The sequence below is a fragment of the Numenius arquata genome, chromosome 7, assembly GCF_964106895.1.
Source record: "Numenius arquata chromosome 7, bNumArq3.hap1.1, whole genome shotgun sequence".
In the NCBI taxonomy this organism is placed as follows: Eukaryota; Metazoa; Chordata; class Aves; order Charadriiformes; family Scolopacidae; genus Numenius; species Numenius arquata.
In genome coordinates, this window is record NC_133582.1 from 51,901,589 (window position 1) to 51,916,563 (window position 14,975).

The 14,975-nt window shown below is 41.8% G+C and overlaps 1 protein-coding gene across 1 annotated transcript in view; it reads right to left on the reverse strand.

The window, feature by feature from the left end:
* The window catches only part of CREB5 (cAMP responsive element binding protein 5), a 216,468-nt gene that overhangs the window by 58,614 nt on the left and 142,879 nt on the right, over positions 1-14,975 (reverse strand). The window contains exons 6-7 of the mRNA XM_074150389.1: positions 11,091-11,217; positions 8,799-8,909 (exon numbers count right to left, since the gene is read on the reverse strand). Of these exons, the coding sequence (XP_074006490.1) occupies positions 8,799-8,909; positions 11,091-11,217 (238 nt within the window). The remainder of the gene's footprint in view (positions 1-8,798; positions 8,910-11,090; positions 11,218-14,975) is intronic.

Genomic DNA, 14,975 nt, shown 5'->3' on the forward strand with positions numbered 1-14,975 from the left:
AGAAATATCTGGCAATTTTTTATTATGAATCATTGGGGACAGGTACCAATACCTGTCACTGACTGATATAGGAGAGTCCAAAACTCCTGGTGATTGCTCGGTGGGATGACTCAATTATAAAAAATCTTCTGATATTGTTTTGGTGCTTAGAGTAAATAATTTATCTTTAAATGTTATGTAAGGAACACCTATAGGAAGCAGAAATATTAAGTCAGAAAAAGTTCATATAAGATGCTGGAAGAGTTGGCAAAAAACCAGTGTGCAAAAAGAAGAGGCAAATATGTACTGTATTCTAAATAAAAGAATAACACTAAAATCAAAAGCCAAAACCAACAAAATGCTTACCTGGCAGTATCAAACTGTGGAAGGGCCAGAGCTTGCCTAAAGGAAAATTTTGAGATTCAGAAGTATAAACTAGGTCCTCAGTTGATGCAAAAACCACACAGTTCTTTTGAAGTCAAAGAATTTATACAGGTTTACAGCAGCTGAGGATCAGGGCTAGATTTTAAAAGTGATCTTTGACTATACCAAAAATGTTCCTTCTGATTTTTTAAAGCTAGAGGAGTGTGGCATTCTATTTTAAGCTGCTTATGGGGCTTGCTCTCTTTCTGAAAACTTATTTTGGAAAATTAAAATGGAGAGGAGAGGGAGAGGAGAGGGAGAGGAGAGGGAGAGGAGAGGGAGAGGAGAGGGAGAGGAGAGGGAGAGGAGAGGGAGAGGAGAGGGAGAGGAGAGGGAGAGGAGAGGGAGAGGAGAGCTGCAGTGAAAAGATGTCTCTTTTGTTTTAAACCATTTCCAGTAGACTGAAAAACAAAGCTACAGGAATCCTGTTTGCTGGTTTTCTATTTTACAAAAGTTTTTTTTTTTACAACATAATTTTAAGACCAAGATTTCATGAATGAAAATGTAATATAATGAAGATAACAAACCTAAATTAAAGTACTTCCACACTGATATTGTTACTAAATGAAGATTTTGATACTATCTTAAAATAAGATTTTTTAGAACGTTTTTTCAATGTGAGTTGGTTTCAGCATGACTAATATATAAAATAGGAGAAAAACCAGCACATCCATGACTGGAAGAGAGAGGTTCTGCATAAATTAAATTATATTCCTAAAAGACTGACAGTCTTCTAGTCAAATCTTTAAAGTTCATCTTTAGCTGGTCAAAGTCCACGCTCCCCATGCCTTTGCAATACTAATGGGAAATTATTCCAGTTATATCAAGTATTTTCCTGTCTTCTTTGTAACATAAGCCACTTAAAATGGAGTAAGCTACCTAAAGCAGAGTAACTTGGCAATGCCCACACTGCCAGAAAAATTTCAATCAGTCCTCACGCGCATGAGTAGTAAGCAGTGAGTAAAGACTGCTCCGGTCCCCTGGGGCGGAGGGGAGGGAGCGTCCGGTAAGGTGGTCTATGCAGTAATTGTACTATACAGAGGATACAGAGTGCAGAGGACACAACCAACTACACTACATCCCATGCAGTCTCACTACAGAGCACATTTGGAAAGATTATTCCTAGCATTTCATATGCTAAAATCTCAGATAAACATTACTGGCCAGCAATTTGCTAGTAAAAACCGCAAGCGGAGCAAAGTTTGCTGCGTAAGTGTTTCCAGGGTGGGAGACCCAGCCTGTCCCAGTTTTTAAATTACCTCCTTGATAACTCTCCAAACATAAATAAGAGAAGTTGCACTAATGAACATCTGGAAGACAGTATATAACCCTCCCACTGCTGAAAAGTGTCACCGGCCATATCTGACAGAAGAAACAACAAATCCTGTGAGCATTTCCTCAGACTGAACACAGCTTGTAGCAGTATTTCAAATATGCCTGTGATCTTAGAAGGAGCTCTACAGGGGTATTCGTTAGTCCTGGTTTGGATATGGTTGACATTATGTGAAAGTAAGTGCTCTCCGGAGATTTCAGTGAAAGCCACGATGCCAGGGAAGCTGATCTCACAAGGCTTCCATCATCTCAGATGACAGAAGTCTCAGAAGATCAGTTAATTTTTGTCATTCTGAGCCAAAATCTCATCAGTGGAGTTCAAGAAATTTCAGGGGCATTAAATCCAAACACAAACCATCACCTTTATTTGGATTTGAACCCTAAATTTGAGCCTGCCCCCTGTAAGCTTGAGGAGTTCAGAGTCTCACCATTCTTTCACTAGTCCTGAAAAGACACTATATTTCAACAATTATATTGATATTACCAATATTAATGATTAATATTAACTTGACAAAAATACATATACATAAATTCTACTCAGACAGAAGTTGTGTTTTCTGGAAGTTACAGCCAGAAATTCTTCTGTGCTTGTTTCAGCTCTTCCACTGACAAATTGTGTGGCCTCTAGTGAGTCACTTCACTTCTCTCTCTCAGTTCAACAGTCTAAAATTATTTATCTCACAGGAACACTATCATAATTAATAAACTGCTTCATTAGCTACTGCATAGTTTTTAGAAAATGCTTTTTAAGCCTGTCCATAAAGAAGAGATTTATTGCCATGAGAATTTTGCTTCCAGCTCTTGTGTCCTTGGTGGTTACAATATGGAGCTGGTAAAGTGTGTAACGCCACCCCCTCCGCCCCAAAGCCCATCGTTTGTCATCAGATGCACTTGTACACCCCAAGCAAATGCCGGGCTTAACATGCAACGGCCTGAAGTGCGAAACAACTTCCATTATTCATCTTGGAAATCTTGGAAAGTGAAAGCTGTACAAATTCCAAGCAAAAGACTGAAACATATCTATGTGAAGCAGAACTTCCCTGTAACACAACCTTGTTTTTATTTTTATAATTTCCTTTTCCCTGGCTTCTCTACCATAAGGACTTGCTTTCACTTGCACCAGTTCCCATTGACACACAACTTTACACAAACAAAATCTTTTCTGGAAGGGGCAGTTCGGCACCAAACAAGTCGCCCTCACATATACAGATGCATCTGACTTAAGTTTCAAAACCTTACAACATACAAAAGCCAGCAGTTCATGTGTTGGGCTAGATGATAGCTACAGCAAGCAAATATTAGGATTGTATTTCAATTATTGCTATGGTTACAAAATCAGGGTGGACACTGGAGAGAAAAGGAGAAAGAGGAACAAATCTACAAAGACAGTAAATCCTCTGAGGAAAGAGAGGGTGGTGGAGAAACAGAGGGAAAGAGAAAGGGTGAGGGCTGGTGGGTGGGGGAGAAAGCGAGGTCATTTTAACACCCAGCTGAATAAAGTCAAACAAAATAATAAAAACCCAAGCTCTTCTAGGGAAATAATGTTGATAAGATCACTGCAGGATAAAGTGACACAAAGAAAGAAAAATGCAAGGAATTGTTACAACTTGTGTCTGCAACAAGCAACGCAATTTGTATGCACCTGGGAGAAGCAAGATCAAATATTCAACACGTATTCGCAGCAGCTATGAGTAACCGAACCCCCTTGCTCCTCTATTGCGCTTATTGGGCCACTGACAGCTTAAGAAGAATTAGTTCCTACCCAGTCTAGTTCATAATCCAACATTTAGGCATGACAGGTACAAGGTCCTGTTTCAGTAAACAAAATATGATTAGCTTCACCCATCACGATAATACCTTAATCCATGGCAAGGCATACAGTCTGCAGGCAAAGCTACTGCCCGGGGAGGATTTTAAAGTGTAGATGGGGACCACACTGAAAGGTTGGCTTTGGGAACTTTAAAACACAAGCGCAAATGTGACAGGAGATACAATTTCAGAACAGTGAGTTTTGTCAACAGTTGCAGACGCGCTGTGTTTTTTAACTATTTAACAGTCTCTTTCTTGAAAACATGTCTCAGTTACTGATACAAGAAATTTTGTCACAACTTTTTTTTTTTTTTTTTTATATTGGAAGGCTTTGCTTTGCACTTGATTATTTTTTTTCCTTACGTTGCTTTCATTGCTTTATTGTGAAGGACAAGATGAGCAATTGCTGTTGAAAGCTCTGCAGAGACGCGACATTTTTCTTTCTGCTCGGTAGTCCAGAATCTGTGCGAAGAAAAGCCTTCTGGCCCTGAAGCAATGCATGTTGCTCTACTAAAGTGATTCCCTTCCCAGCCAGCTTGATAGGAAAACACAGACTTCAAACCGTTTATTATATTTAACAAAATACCTTCAGTCATGAAGTGTTCAGTAGCTAAACCTAGGAGCTAAACCTAGTGGCTCTGGATCCTGCCCGGGCTGCCTACGCCAGTCTACTGCCTGAAATAAGTATGGAAACCTCCCAGACCTGGTCCCAAAGCTGGTACCCAGTGGGATGTCTTCCCAAGGCCACCAGCTGTCCCAGGATACCACTGCTGTTAGGGCATCCAACAGCTGCTACAAGGGCTGAGCCAAGTACCAAACCGGGGCTGGGGGTAAGAGCTTACTCCAGCAGTTTCTCCCCTCCCTGCACCATCACAGCTCACAGGCACAGAAACGCACGTTATTCGTACAACGAGAAGCAGCAGCAGACTCCATCCAAACGCAGACCCCAGTCTGCATCTGAGGAAAGGCAGCCACCTCTGCAGCTGAGCCGTTCCTGCTTGGTTGTTTCTGGAGAAAGCAAGCTGTGCCTGTCTGACAGCCCATGTCCCCCCAGCCAGTCCTGCCTCTCCACTGGGACAGAGAGCTGAGAGACGCTTAGACTGGGATTTTCACAGCCACCAGTAGGATCTGGACCCTTAGCTCTCATTAAGTTGAATAAAAATTAGTGCTGATGACAACTGGCTAACCACAATTTCTTTCACCTCTCCTCCTCCTCTGCCAAAGCTGTCCAGCATTCTTAGGTAAATTATGAGGTTCAGTTAATATGGATATTTTACCATTATAATTAGGAATGTGCTCATTACTGGTTTATTACTTTTCTTTTCTGGTTATGTTTTCACTCTTACATCTGATAGACACTTTCAAATTAATTTTCTTATTATTACTGTTCAACCTAGTAATGCGTACAAGGCAAAAACAATAGCCCACAAACTTACATACTTCTGATATGGAAATAATTTCTTTTCTTTTTTAAAGAAGCATACACATTCTGTCAGGAAGGCAGGCACAGCCAAGCTACACATATTACATTTTATTTAAATTTTATAAAACTATGTATCCAGCAAGGGGCAGATGGAAAGGGTAAAAGAAAAAAATTAACAGGTCAAATGGAAAACTGTATTTTTAAGTTCAATTCTTTCCATTTCCAGTCTGCTTTTTATACATCCTTTCAGAGCTCATAAATCTCTACAGGTAAAGATCAATGCCTTGCAAAATTCAGATAGAGAGTCATCAGCTCCACTGAAAAGACCTGCCCTCACGCAGCCTTCCAGCAGTTCGGCGCACACTATTTATCTTTCACTCTGGTAATCCATACGGTATTGCACTTCCGAGTTATAAAACCTGGAATACTCTGAAACTGCAAACCAAACTGTATGTAAGCAGTATACTAAGGCGAAGGCACCGCCAACAATTCTCAGTGCATAATATTCTCAAACTACTGAACCACTTGTTAATATGCTACACATGCTATTCTGCATATTTTTACCATGTACACTTAGAGCTATATGTTTCCTCCACTTTTCAATGCAATATATTTTAATACAAAATCAATGTGTGTTTTTGGTGGGCAGCAGAAAGGTTTTATCCACTCAGCTCCGAATCTAAGAAGAAAGCAGTATTGATTTAGATGTTCACTCATTCATTTACCAGGACAGTTTTAAAGCATTAGGTGATAACCTAATTGAGAGGCACACTGTAAGGGAAACTGAGATTGTTGTGATAAATTAAATCAGCTCTGGGATGTCATCTGTAATACTTTAATATTTGAAGGAACATTCTCCCGAAAAAAATCAACCAGGAAATGAGCATCTTGGGTGGCAGAGTGTGGCTTTTTGTAAATGCCAGGTAACACAAGCTGATTAAAACATGTATATATAAATAAGTTGCTTATTATAGAAACATAACATTAATGCAACACATATTCTATATGTGTCTTTACATGTGCTTGCATATCAGACAATGTATGTAATTATCAGACTGGCTTCCATTTACTGCTACAAACCGATTACAAACCAATCAAGAGTGTGAATCTTTTGCCATCTATCTGCTTTCTCTAAAAAAACCTGGCATCACACAGCATCCATACTAATGTTATTTATTCATATTTATTTTACAGAAGCAAATCAAGTCACATGCGTCACCAAACAGCATTACAACTGCTGCATACCAAATCATTCCTGCCTTGCTCGGGTAGACACTTTTCTGAGGCCAGAAAGATTTGGTCTTACATCTGGGTCTCACTTCTAGAGGAGCCTGACCTGCATTCTCTCATGCAGGCACAAAGAAAATGTTGATCCCTCTGCCATGGATTTGGACGGCTGATGAATCAGCCCGAAGTCTCCCAAACTTCTCCACTTACTGCAGTCATTAGCCACAAGCAGCTTAGATGACTCTGCCTAACGTTCAACACATATTCTTTGCAGAGAGGGGCCAGCCAAAGAGAACCTAAGCAGTGCTGGATGCCCCAGCAGTAATAGCATTAGCAGAATCCAGGGAAATATGAAATACCTTACTAATGCAGGACACAACCCGGTAAGGTACTAAGCTCCTTCGTTTTCGACTTTTTTTAAAAAGTCGCCGGAGCATGTGAAGTCTCATGCCTTGAGCATGAAGCAAAGTGAAATAGTTAACAATAGGAACAAACATGCCTGTAATACAGATGATTCAGAATTAAAATTCAAGAACTTACATGTAAGAAATAATTTTGCTCTGAATATTTCCTACATTTTTTCCACTTTTGTTCATGCAGGGTATTGTTAATAGATTAGTATTCTTCAAAGCAGTGGCTAAACGAAGAGGCTTTTTTACATTACGTGTGCTCGAACAGAAACAAAGTATAAAACTAGGATATAGAATATTAATAAAACCCCCGCATTTGAAAAGAAGAAAGGTCCTGGAGCTCTGAAGTATGCTTCTTACTTTTAAGAGTTAATGTGTGTAGATTTTTTCCACCTCTGGCAGAGTGGCAGAAAGCCCCTGAGAAGCGAAAGCACTGCTTGTTCACTATACTGTGTTTTGGAACCAACAGCAATTTCTGTCTGAAAGAACCGTGCCTTCGTACGTTAGGTTTAGGGACAAAACCTGTTCACCCAGATTAAAAAATAATTTGTATTGATGTATAGTTTCAGCTATTAAAGCACAGAATTCTCACCATATGCACCAATAATTTAATCTTGTTCTTAAGTAGCCTCACACTTCCAGTAAAAAAAAGGCAGGGGGTGCGGGGGTAGAGTAAACTACAGAACCTTTAGTCCCCAAAACAGATGCCAGTTTTAGATTTATTCAGCCAAGGAGTATTTAGCTTGGCTCAGCTATGCTTGTGTTGAAAAAACACATGCCTATTCCAAAAAGTTTTTAACAAGCTTTGCTGCAGATGCTGTTGCCATTTGGCATGTCACCGTCACTGTGTGGTACAGAAGAGAGAGAACTCTTGACCACAGGTTTTCCTTGGCTGGGGGAGCCAGCGTTTTTTGGCTATCACTCTTCTTCTGGCCAACTGGCTGCATGTTTACGGAGTGTGGTTTTAGACGGGGTGTTAACAGAGGTTGGGTTAACAGCCTAACCCAGACCAACAGTGAGGCAAAGGCATGACCTATCCAATCTAAGAAAACAGATAGAAATAAGCTGTATATAGCTATATAAGCTTGTATATATTGTTGCTCTTAACCCAGAGTCTCTTGCATGCACCATACCTGTAGACAAGAAGATATTTTTCTTTGCCTCAGGACAGATGACAACAACTTTAAAAGCTGTACCAGTCATGCAAAGTAGACATATATAAAAAGATGTGGTTGCTTAATCTTTGTCGGCTTGATTTCATTCTCTCACTTATGACAATTTTACCTTGGCGAAATGCCACTGAAAGAAGTTCAATGAAGTTACTCCTGTTTTCCACTATGATGAGATATCTTGAGAAGATAAAAAACCTCTACAGAGTTAAACTGCAAACTTCTGTTCTCGCATTTCCACTAGCCAGCAAATGGCAGTTCTGAAGCCGAAAAAGCCTAAGTGTTTCTACACTGATGAACTCAGTTCCAGGGATATTAGTGCCTCCATGAGAGTGCATATAAAGCTGGGGAAAACTTACAAATGCCCACTTGTAGTTTAGTTTACCTACATTAATACTATACCAGTACATATCCCTGAGAAGTTTTGACCTTGTAAGACATACAATAAATTTAAAAAACACTGTGACATTTGACTCGTATAAATAAATTCTTTTTGTTCAAATTCTGACTCTTCTTTGTAACAGCAACACCTTTGTTGAAGTCAAGCAAAAGAAAATAACCCAGTTTTATATACATTGCTTGATCTGCTTTTGTAACACCGCCATTACCCTGACACATCAAAACCAAAGACTACGTACACTCCCTTCACATCAGACACTTTTTACTTCACTCTGTATTAATTGATAATTTTCTTTAAGCCAAGTTATGGAGCACAGACACCACCAGAGCACCAGCCAGACCATTTGCTTAAATTCTACTAATCTGCACAAAAATCCTATTTAACACAGTACGGATCAGACAGCGCACCCTTCACTTCAGTTCGCTCTCACCGAGAGTTCATACAGGAACATCTTGAAAGTTCATAGACACAAAGGCTATTTACTGCAGCGTATTAAAAAAAGAGTATAACATATGACTAAGAATGAAGTAAGCAGTGTCTGGCTACATCCCCCACTGTCTGGGTAACCAATATGCAAGAGCAATGTAAGAAAAGAAAATAATTTTTTTAAAATTTTCTTTTTTTACCATTTTGGCTTCTGAATGCATTGGGGGGACTTGAGGTGAAGCACATGGATTATTGAGGTTCGGCCCCTGCATCCCCATGATGTTGGAGTTCATTGACATTTGTCGCTCCATCTTTTAAAAGAAAAAGAAAAAAAAGGTTTGAAATCATCTGGAGACATTTGCAAGAATTTACTCTCAGTTTCTGTTTAAATGGACTCAGCTTCAAGTCATGACTGGAAAAATAACAATCTGTGTCGTGAATCGCATGTGTGTATGCACACAGGCGTGCGTTTCATCAGAATCGGCCCTGAAAACTCACAGCCAATTATAAAGAAAAGGGATCTTTACTAAACAAATGTAGCAGCCACCCAGGTTTGTGCTTTTTTGTAATGATTTTCTCCCTTTCAGTATAACAACACTCGCAGTTAAGTGGTTTTAAAAGCATCATTGTATAAAGTTGTGGCTTCCCCTGTCACTGCAACCCAACTTAGCTTGTTAAAAACATAAATAAAAATCTACAATCTCAAGTATATGGAAAATGAGTTGGCTCTTTTTCCTTCACTCAGGCTGCTCATCTGAGAAGAGTTTTCCATATGTCTTGTAAGGGAAGCTTTTAAGTACTGCTGAGATAGCAAACAACAAAGCATAACTCCTCCTGGCTATTCAGAGCCCTTTCTGCAAGCTAATCTCACTAGGCTGGGAGGCAGGGATACAATTTTCAAACAAAAACTAATGGCAGTAAGGCCTGGATAAAACGATTTCCTGAAGCATCTTCCCCAAAAAGAGACAAGCCCTGTTACACTGCTTGTCATTTGGGAGGTTGGACTAGATGACCTTTGGAGGTCCCTTCCAGCCTGGACCAATCTATGAATCTATGAATTGCTGGGGTAATAAATAGGCTTATGGTGTCACTTTCAGCTGGAGCTGAGCATCCTGCCTTGCTTTGAGCCAGTCCCCTGAATCCTTGGCTCATACAAGAAAGAAGACCTTTTGGATCCTCCTGAGCTCTTCCAAGCAGGGGAGTTATTTTTTGTGCCCTGTGTCAAGGCAGGTGCTGGGCCCGGGAGAGAGGACAGCATCCCACTGCCCACTGGCGGGGAGAACCTGCCTCCACCAGGGCCCCTCACCCTCTCCATGGGACAGGAGCAGTTCCCACCATGTCCTCTACCGCCCTTTCAGGAGGGCTGTGGGGCAGAAGCTGTGGCCGGGGCAGCCAGAGCCAACAGGGTCTGTCTCTCCTCCGAGCTCACGTCTCCAGGGCTCCCAGCTGAAGCACACCTGCTTGTCTGCAAGCAGAGCTGCCCAAAGGGCTCCCCAGCAGCAACCCAAAGCCCCTGAGCTGACACAAGCAGGATGTTTGCTCCGTTTCAGGTTCCTTAGGAAACACGCCAGAAAAAACTGCCCACAGTGACATGTAATATTTTCTTTGTTGAACTTCCTGGTCAATATTCCAGGAAAGCCTTATTGATAAGTTATTAACTAATAACTTATTAATGCCTGCTCAAATAGCAGCCAAACCTCAATCATTGTAGCCCTGTGAAACACCCCCTTTGCTCCAGCAGAGCCAGAACAAGCAGTGCTTTCTTCCCTCCCATGGTCAATCACCCTCAGGTTGCCTTCCAAACATCGTGCAATGAAACAGAAACTTCTCCTTTCCCAATCCCCTCTTTCCCATGCCACCCTTACTCACCTCCATTCCTTATCTACCTTATATTGAAAAGACTGTTCAATTAAGAATTTTGAAGCTGCAATTGAAAATTGCACCCCTTCTGTCCCAGAACATTGGGAATATTTCCAACTCTGCAGAAATGAGTGGAAGATGAGCAGTGATCATGACCAGATTCTAATTAAGGGCAAGTTACCAGGCTGTAAAAAAAAGTCACATTTGTTTCTCGTTAGCTGATTATCTCCCACAAACAAGAGGATTACTTAGAGTTCACTGGCATAACTTATGTACATGGCTTTTCCAGTTTTGTCTGACTTGAGAAAAATCTTTTTGTTCCAGCATACTGATCTCACCTACATGACCAACTGTGAGAACCAGAAATTGTACTCTCATGTAAACTGTTTCTAATCACTCTCACACTAATTAACATCCCAGTAAGTGCACCAGAAACACTCTTGTGCAAGATCATGCAGTCAAAAAGGTCCAGCTTCCTTAACTCATTACACTTTGATTTTGTAGAAAATCCAGCAGACTTTCACCTCTGCACAGGTTGAATCGAGCAAAAAGCCAAAGTCCCTCCCCTGCCTGCACCCCCCCAAAAAAAACAACAAAAAAACCCCAAACAAAAAACAAACAAAAAAACTTACAGGCATGAGTACAGCAGAAGATCCAGGCATGGTAGGGTTGGGCAGGGTGCCAGGCATAGAGGCAGGCATAGGCTGTCTTTGTCGGTTGTGTAGGTGCAGTAGTGAAGACAGAGAACCTGGGACAGGCCTAGGAGAAAAGGAAAGCAAGTCGTCATGGGCTATGGAGACCAAAACAAGCCTTACTGTGCCAGCCTTTGCTAGGCACAGGCAACTCTAGACAAGCAGGCACAGATAAGCCAATCCAGCATTTGCCCTCTCCTGCATAAATCAGTAGAACAGAAAGTTTTCAAGAAACAGATGAATCACCTTCCCTCCACTATTTACCAGCTAAAGCACCGGTATGCTTCATCCGATAGAACATGAATGGAAATGTAACAGCCAGCCTCACTCTATGCACCTCAGCATCTTACAGGGGCCAGCAAAAGATTTCTACAGACAAAGCAGGAAAATTTCCTGGCATGCCACATCAGTGCATTGCTGTAAATTCAGCCCTCAGAAACAAAAGTAGCTGGATGACAGTTTTCCAAACTATGACAGAAAATCAAACACTCTTAAACTAATTTTTAAATTTTATCACTTGTAAGTAAGCTACTCTAAAATGCATATTTCATCTTGCTCTTGATATTCTCTCCTGTGAAACTCTACCAAGACTTTGTTCCAAAGCGAGGTTCCTGATTTTACTCATTAGCATGTCACCAGGACACAGCAAATGGGAAAAAAAAAGAAAATTACCAAAATTACTTTCAGATTAAGGAGCTTGTAAAGGCAAAAATTACGGACTATAAAAACACAGAATGAGTTATTTTGGCAAAAGGAGTTAAAAAGATTTAGAAGGATTTTTCTAAGTACAGCACAGGGAAAAGACTGCATGTGAAAAAGCAGGCCCACTCACAAAGACGAACAATCATAAAATTAATGGATTAAACAAAGCTGGGACTGCTCTTTGAAAATAGCCTTTAAGAATGTGGTCTTGGGAGTTAGTTAAATTAATCAGCTGCTTTTTTTTTTTTTTTTGAAGAAGGTATGAGTTGCTTGAAGTTTGGGGTAAATATAACTTGTTACCTTTTCAAAAAACATGAAAATAAGGAAGTTTTCACATACAGTGCCTCAACAAACATTGTTAGTACAAGCTAGGACGTTAAATTCTCACAAAGCAGGACGCTCTGCAGTACAGTGTGGTTTACACTGTTTATTAAGTAGGAGAGATACTCCTAAAGGTATGAGAAGGACCAGAGAGAAGGGGACATAGTCCAGGTGCTTGAAGAGCCTCTTCGGGGGGGAGCATGGAAAGAGTCTAAAGACCTTTGGAGACTCTAAACATCAGCGTTGATATTCAGCTTTGGCAGAAGCATCCTTTGCTTCAGTGACAAATCCACAGCTAGCCATGAAAGCCTCAAAATTGTGCTCGGCTGGTCAGGGAAGCAGTCATAACCTCAGAGCTGCAAGGGGGAAGACAGGCACTTTTCCCACTTGGTCTGAACTGTGTCACACCAAATGATGGGTCTTTACTTCTTGCCCCTCCAGTCGTAAGTGATACTAGCAATCATGAATGCATACACCCCTCCTCTAAGTTTAGCTGCCACTTCCATTATGGGATTCACAAACATCCCATATAGAGGACATCACATCCAGGCTCCCAAAGCAGAGGTGCTGGTTTCAGGGCAACATCAGCTTCTTCTGACCTACAAGTCTCAATCTCTTTTGCCCAGATCTCAAACCACCTAATCCCCTCTTCCCTAAAAGTCTCCAGTATTTCCCATCCCTGGACTTTCAGTCCTTCAACCCTCTTCTCTTCAAGACCATTCCCCCAGAAACATTTTCATCCCAAGAAATGCCACCTCAAAATCCTTGCCTGCCCACTCCTTCGTTCCCAGACACCCCTGCTCCTTCCACCCCTCTGCCCTCAGCTGCCCTCTCTTTAGCAGCTGCACATAACTGAACCCATCCTTTTGTCTTGGTTCTCCATAGAGAGAAAAAGCCTGTGTTTTGAAAGATGTTTTAAAAATCCTCCCAGACACATACAGTACTTATTCAGAAGGGGAAAAAAAACCCAACAAAACAACAACAAATGTATCTCAGATACAGACAAGAAGCTCTTCCTATGCCTCCCTGGTTATCTGCTGATGGAGAAATATGATGTACTTTACATCTTCATACCCCCCCAAAGAAACTCAGGACAATGTCTCCCAAATGTCTGGTGTAACCCTGTGAGAGGGTGCAAAAAGCGCTGTGCGGGAGCATGAGTCAGCTTCTGGGACAGGGGACTCTACAATCAGCTCAGCACAAGGCTAAGCCTGGGGAGCTGTGGAGGTGGTGGAACTGGAATGGATGTAGTGCAGGAAAAATGAGCTCAGAAAATATACTTACAGTACACAGCACCTGACCCATCCCACTCTCCACTTAAAACACAGCTGCTCCATATACCAGCGCTCATTCACACAAGTGGACTTATGAATCATAAGGACAGGGTCAAAATAGCAGAAAAAAGCAGATTCAGTAATCCTTTGAAAAGAAAAAAGTGAGGAGATACCAGGCTGAATGTGAGGAGAACGATCTCCGTTTGGTTTCCAGAGGCTGTGGTGACCCCCAGAAGCAGAGTCTACTTCCCACCAGCCCATCCTCACCGCAACTATAGCCCTGCAGAGCAGCAGACAACAAGCTCAAACAGGTTTTCTCTATTTCGTACTTCAAAGTCCACACCACAGCCACCAGACAGAAAGGCTGAGACCCCCCCGCTGTGGGGCTGAGGAGTAGAACAGTGTGCTGCAGCCCCTGCCGGGGTTGCACCCTGGGTTTGCCCCAAGGAGAGTAGGCAGTGAGGAGCAGGCAGGAAAGGAGAAAGCACTGGTGCACTCTCACGCCTGTCCTGGGATGAGATTGAGGTGTGCACCCACCTGCCCGCAGGAGCTCCGGAGCCCTTTGGCTCCACCAGCTTAGACACAGCCTATGGGAATGGCACTGGTTAACGGAGCAATGCATTCAGTAAAACTATCACTTGAGTTTTCCGTGGGACTAAAGTAAAACAAGTACCATGACAACAGCCTCCCACCCCCGCCCCTTTATTCATTCTGAGACTGTCCCACATACAGACCCTTTGTACAATTCACCAGTTTCATAATAACCTTAGGTGTTAGGCTGTTTGACAGAAACTTATTTTGGCCTGACCTATGCAATTTGTGCAAGTGATTCTCAAGGGACTGCACGGTTTGAGTTTTGCTTATATGTTCCAGAGCCAAAAAAACTTCCAAAATTGCTTTAATGAGTGTGGGAATATGGGACTTGGGCAAAAGGGAATTATTGGTATTTATTAAAATGGCAAAGAAGCTTCCTTGCTGTCCCCAGTTTCACCTTTAATGCTGCTTCGCTTTGGGGGTCTGCATATGCTTTACACTTAGCCAGAGGAAAAAAATCCTCAGTACTTCAGGTATTTTTCCTTGCTACACTCCTGCTAGTCTGTTCCCAAGTGTGTTTTTGCAAAGAGGTGAAGAGCAGTCAGAGAAACCTTGTGCTTCAAGGCTGACCCTCTTTGTCGAAAAGTCTACACCGCTCCTGCCACCAATAAAAGTGCTACATAATGCACACCAGACTCCACTCCCCAGCGGGGAAGCTGACATTGGCCAGTACTCGTGGATACTTCTATTGCTTCCACATTGAATGCAGGTCATCGATTAGCACGTGCTCGTGCGCACTCACTCGCACAGAGCTCAGGGAACGTGTATGGCACAGAACTGTAGCAGGCTGAGATACGCAATTTGTCTAAGACATTTCTTCTCCTTCCAAGGACAACACAATCTCTTTTGTTGTTGCTTTCTATCCTGCAGCAAAGAAAGTCAATGAGAGTTTGTAATTGTTATTTTTTGATGTTGGACACGTTGACTCTGCTCC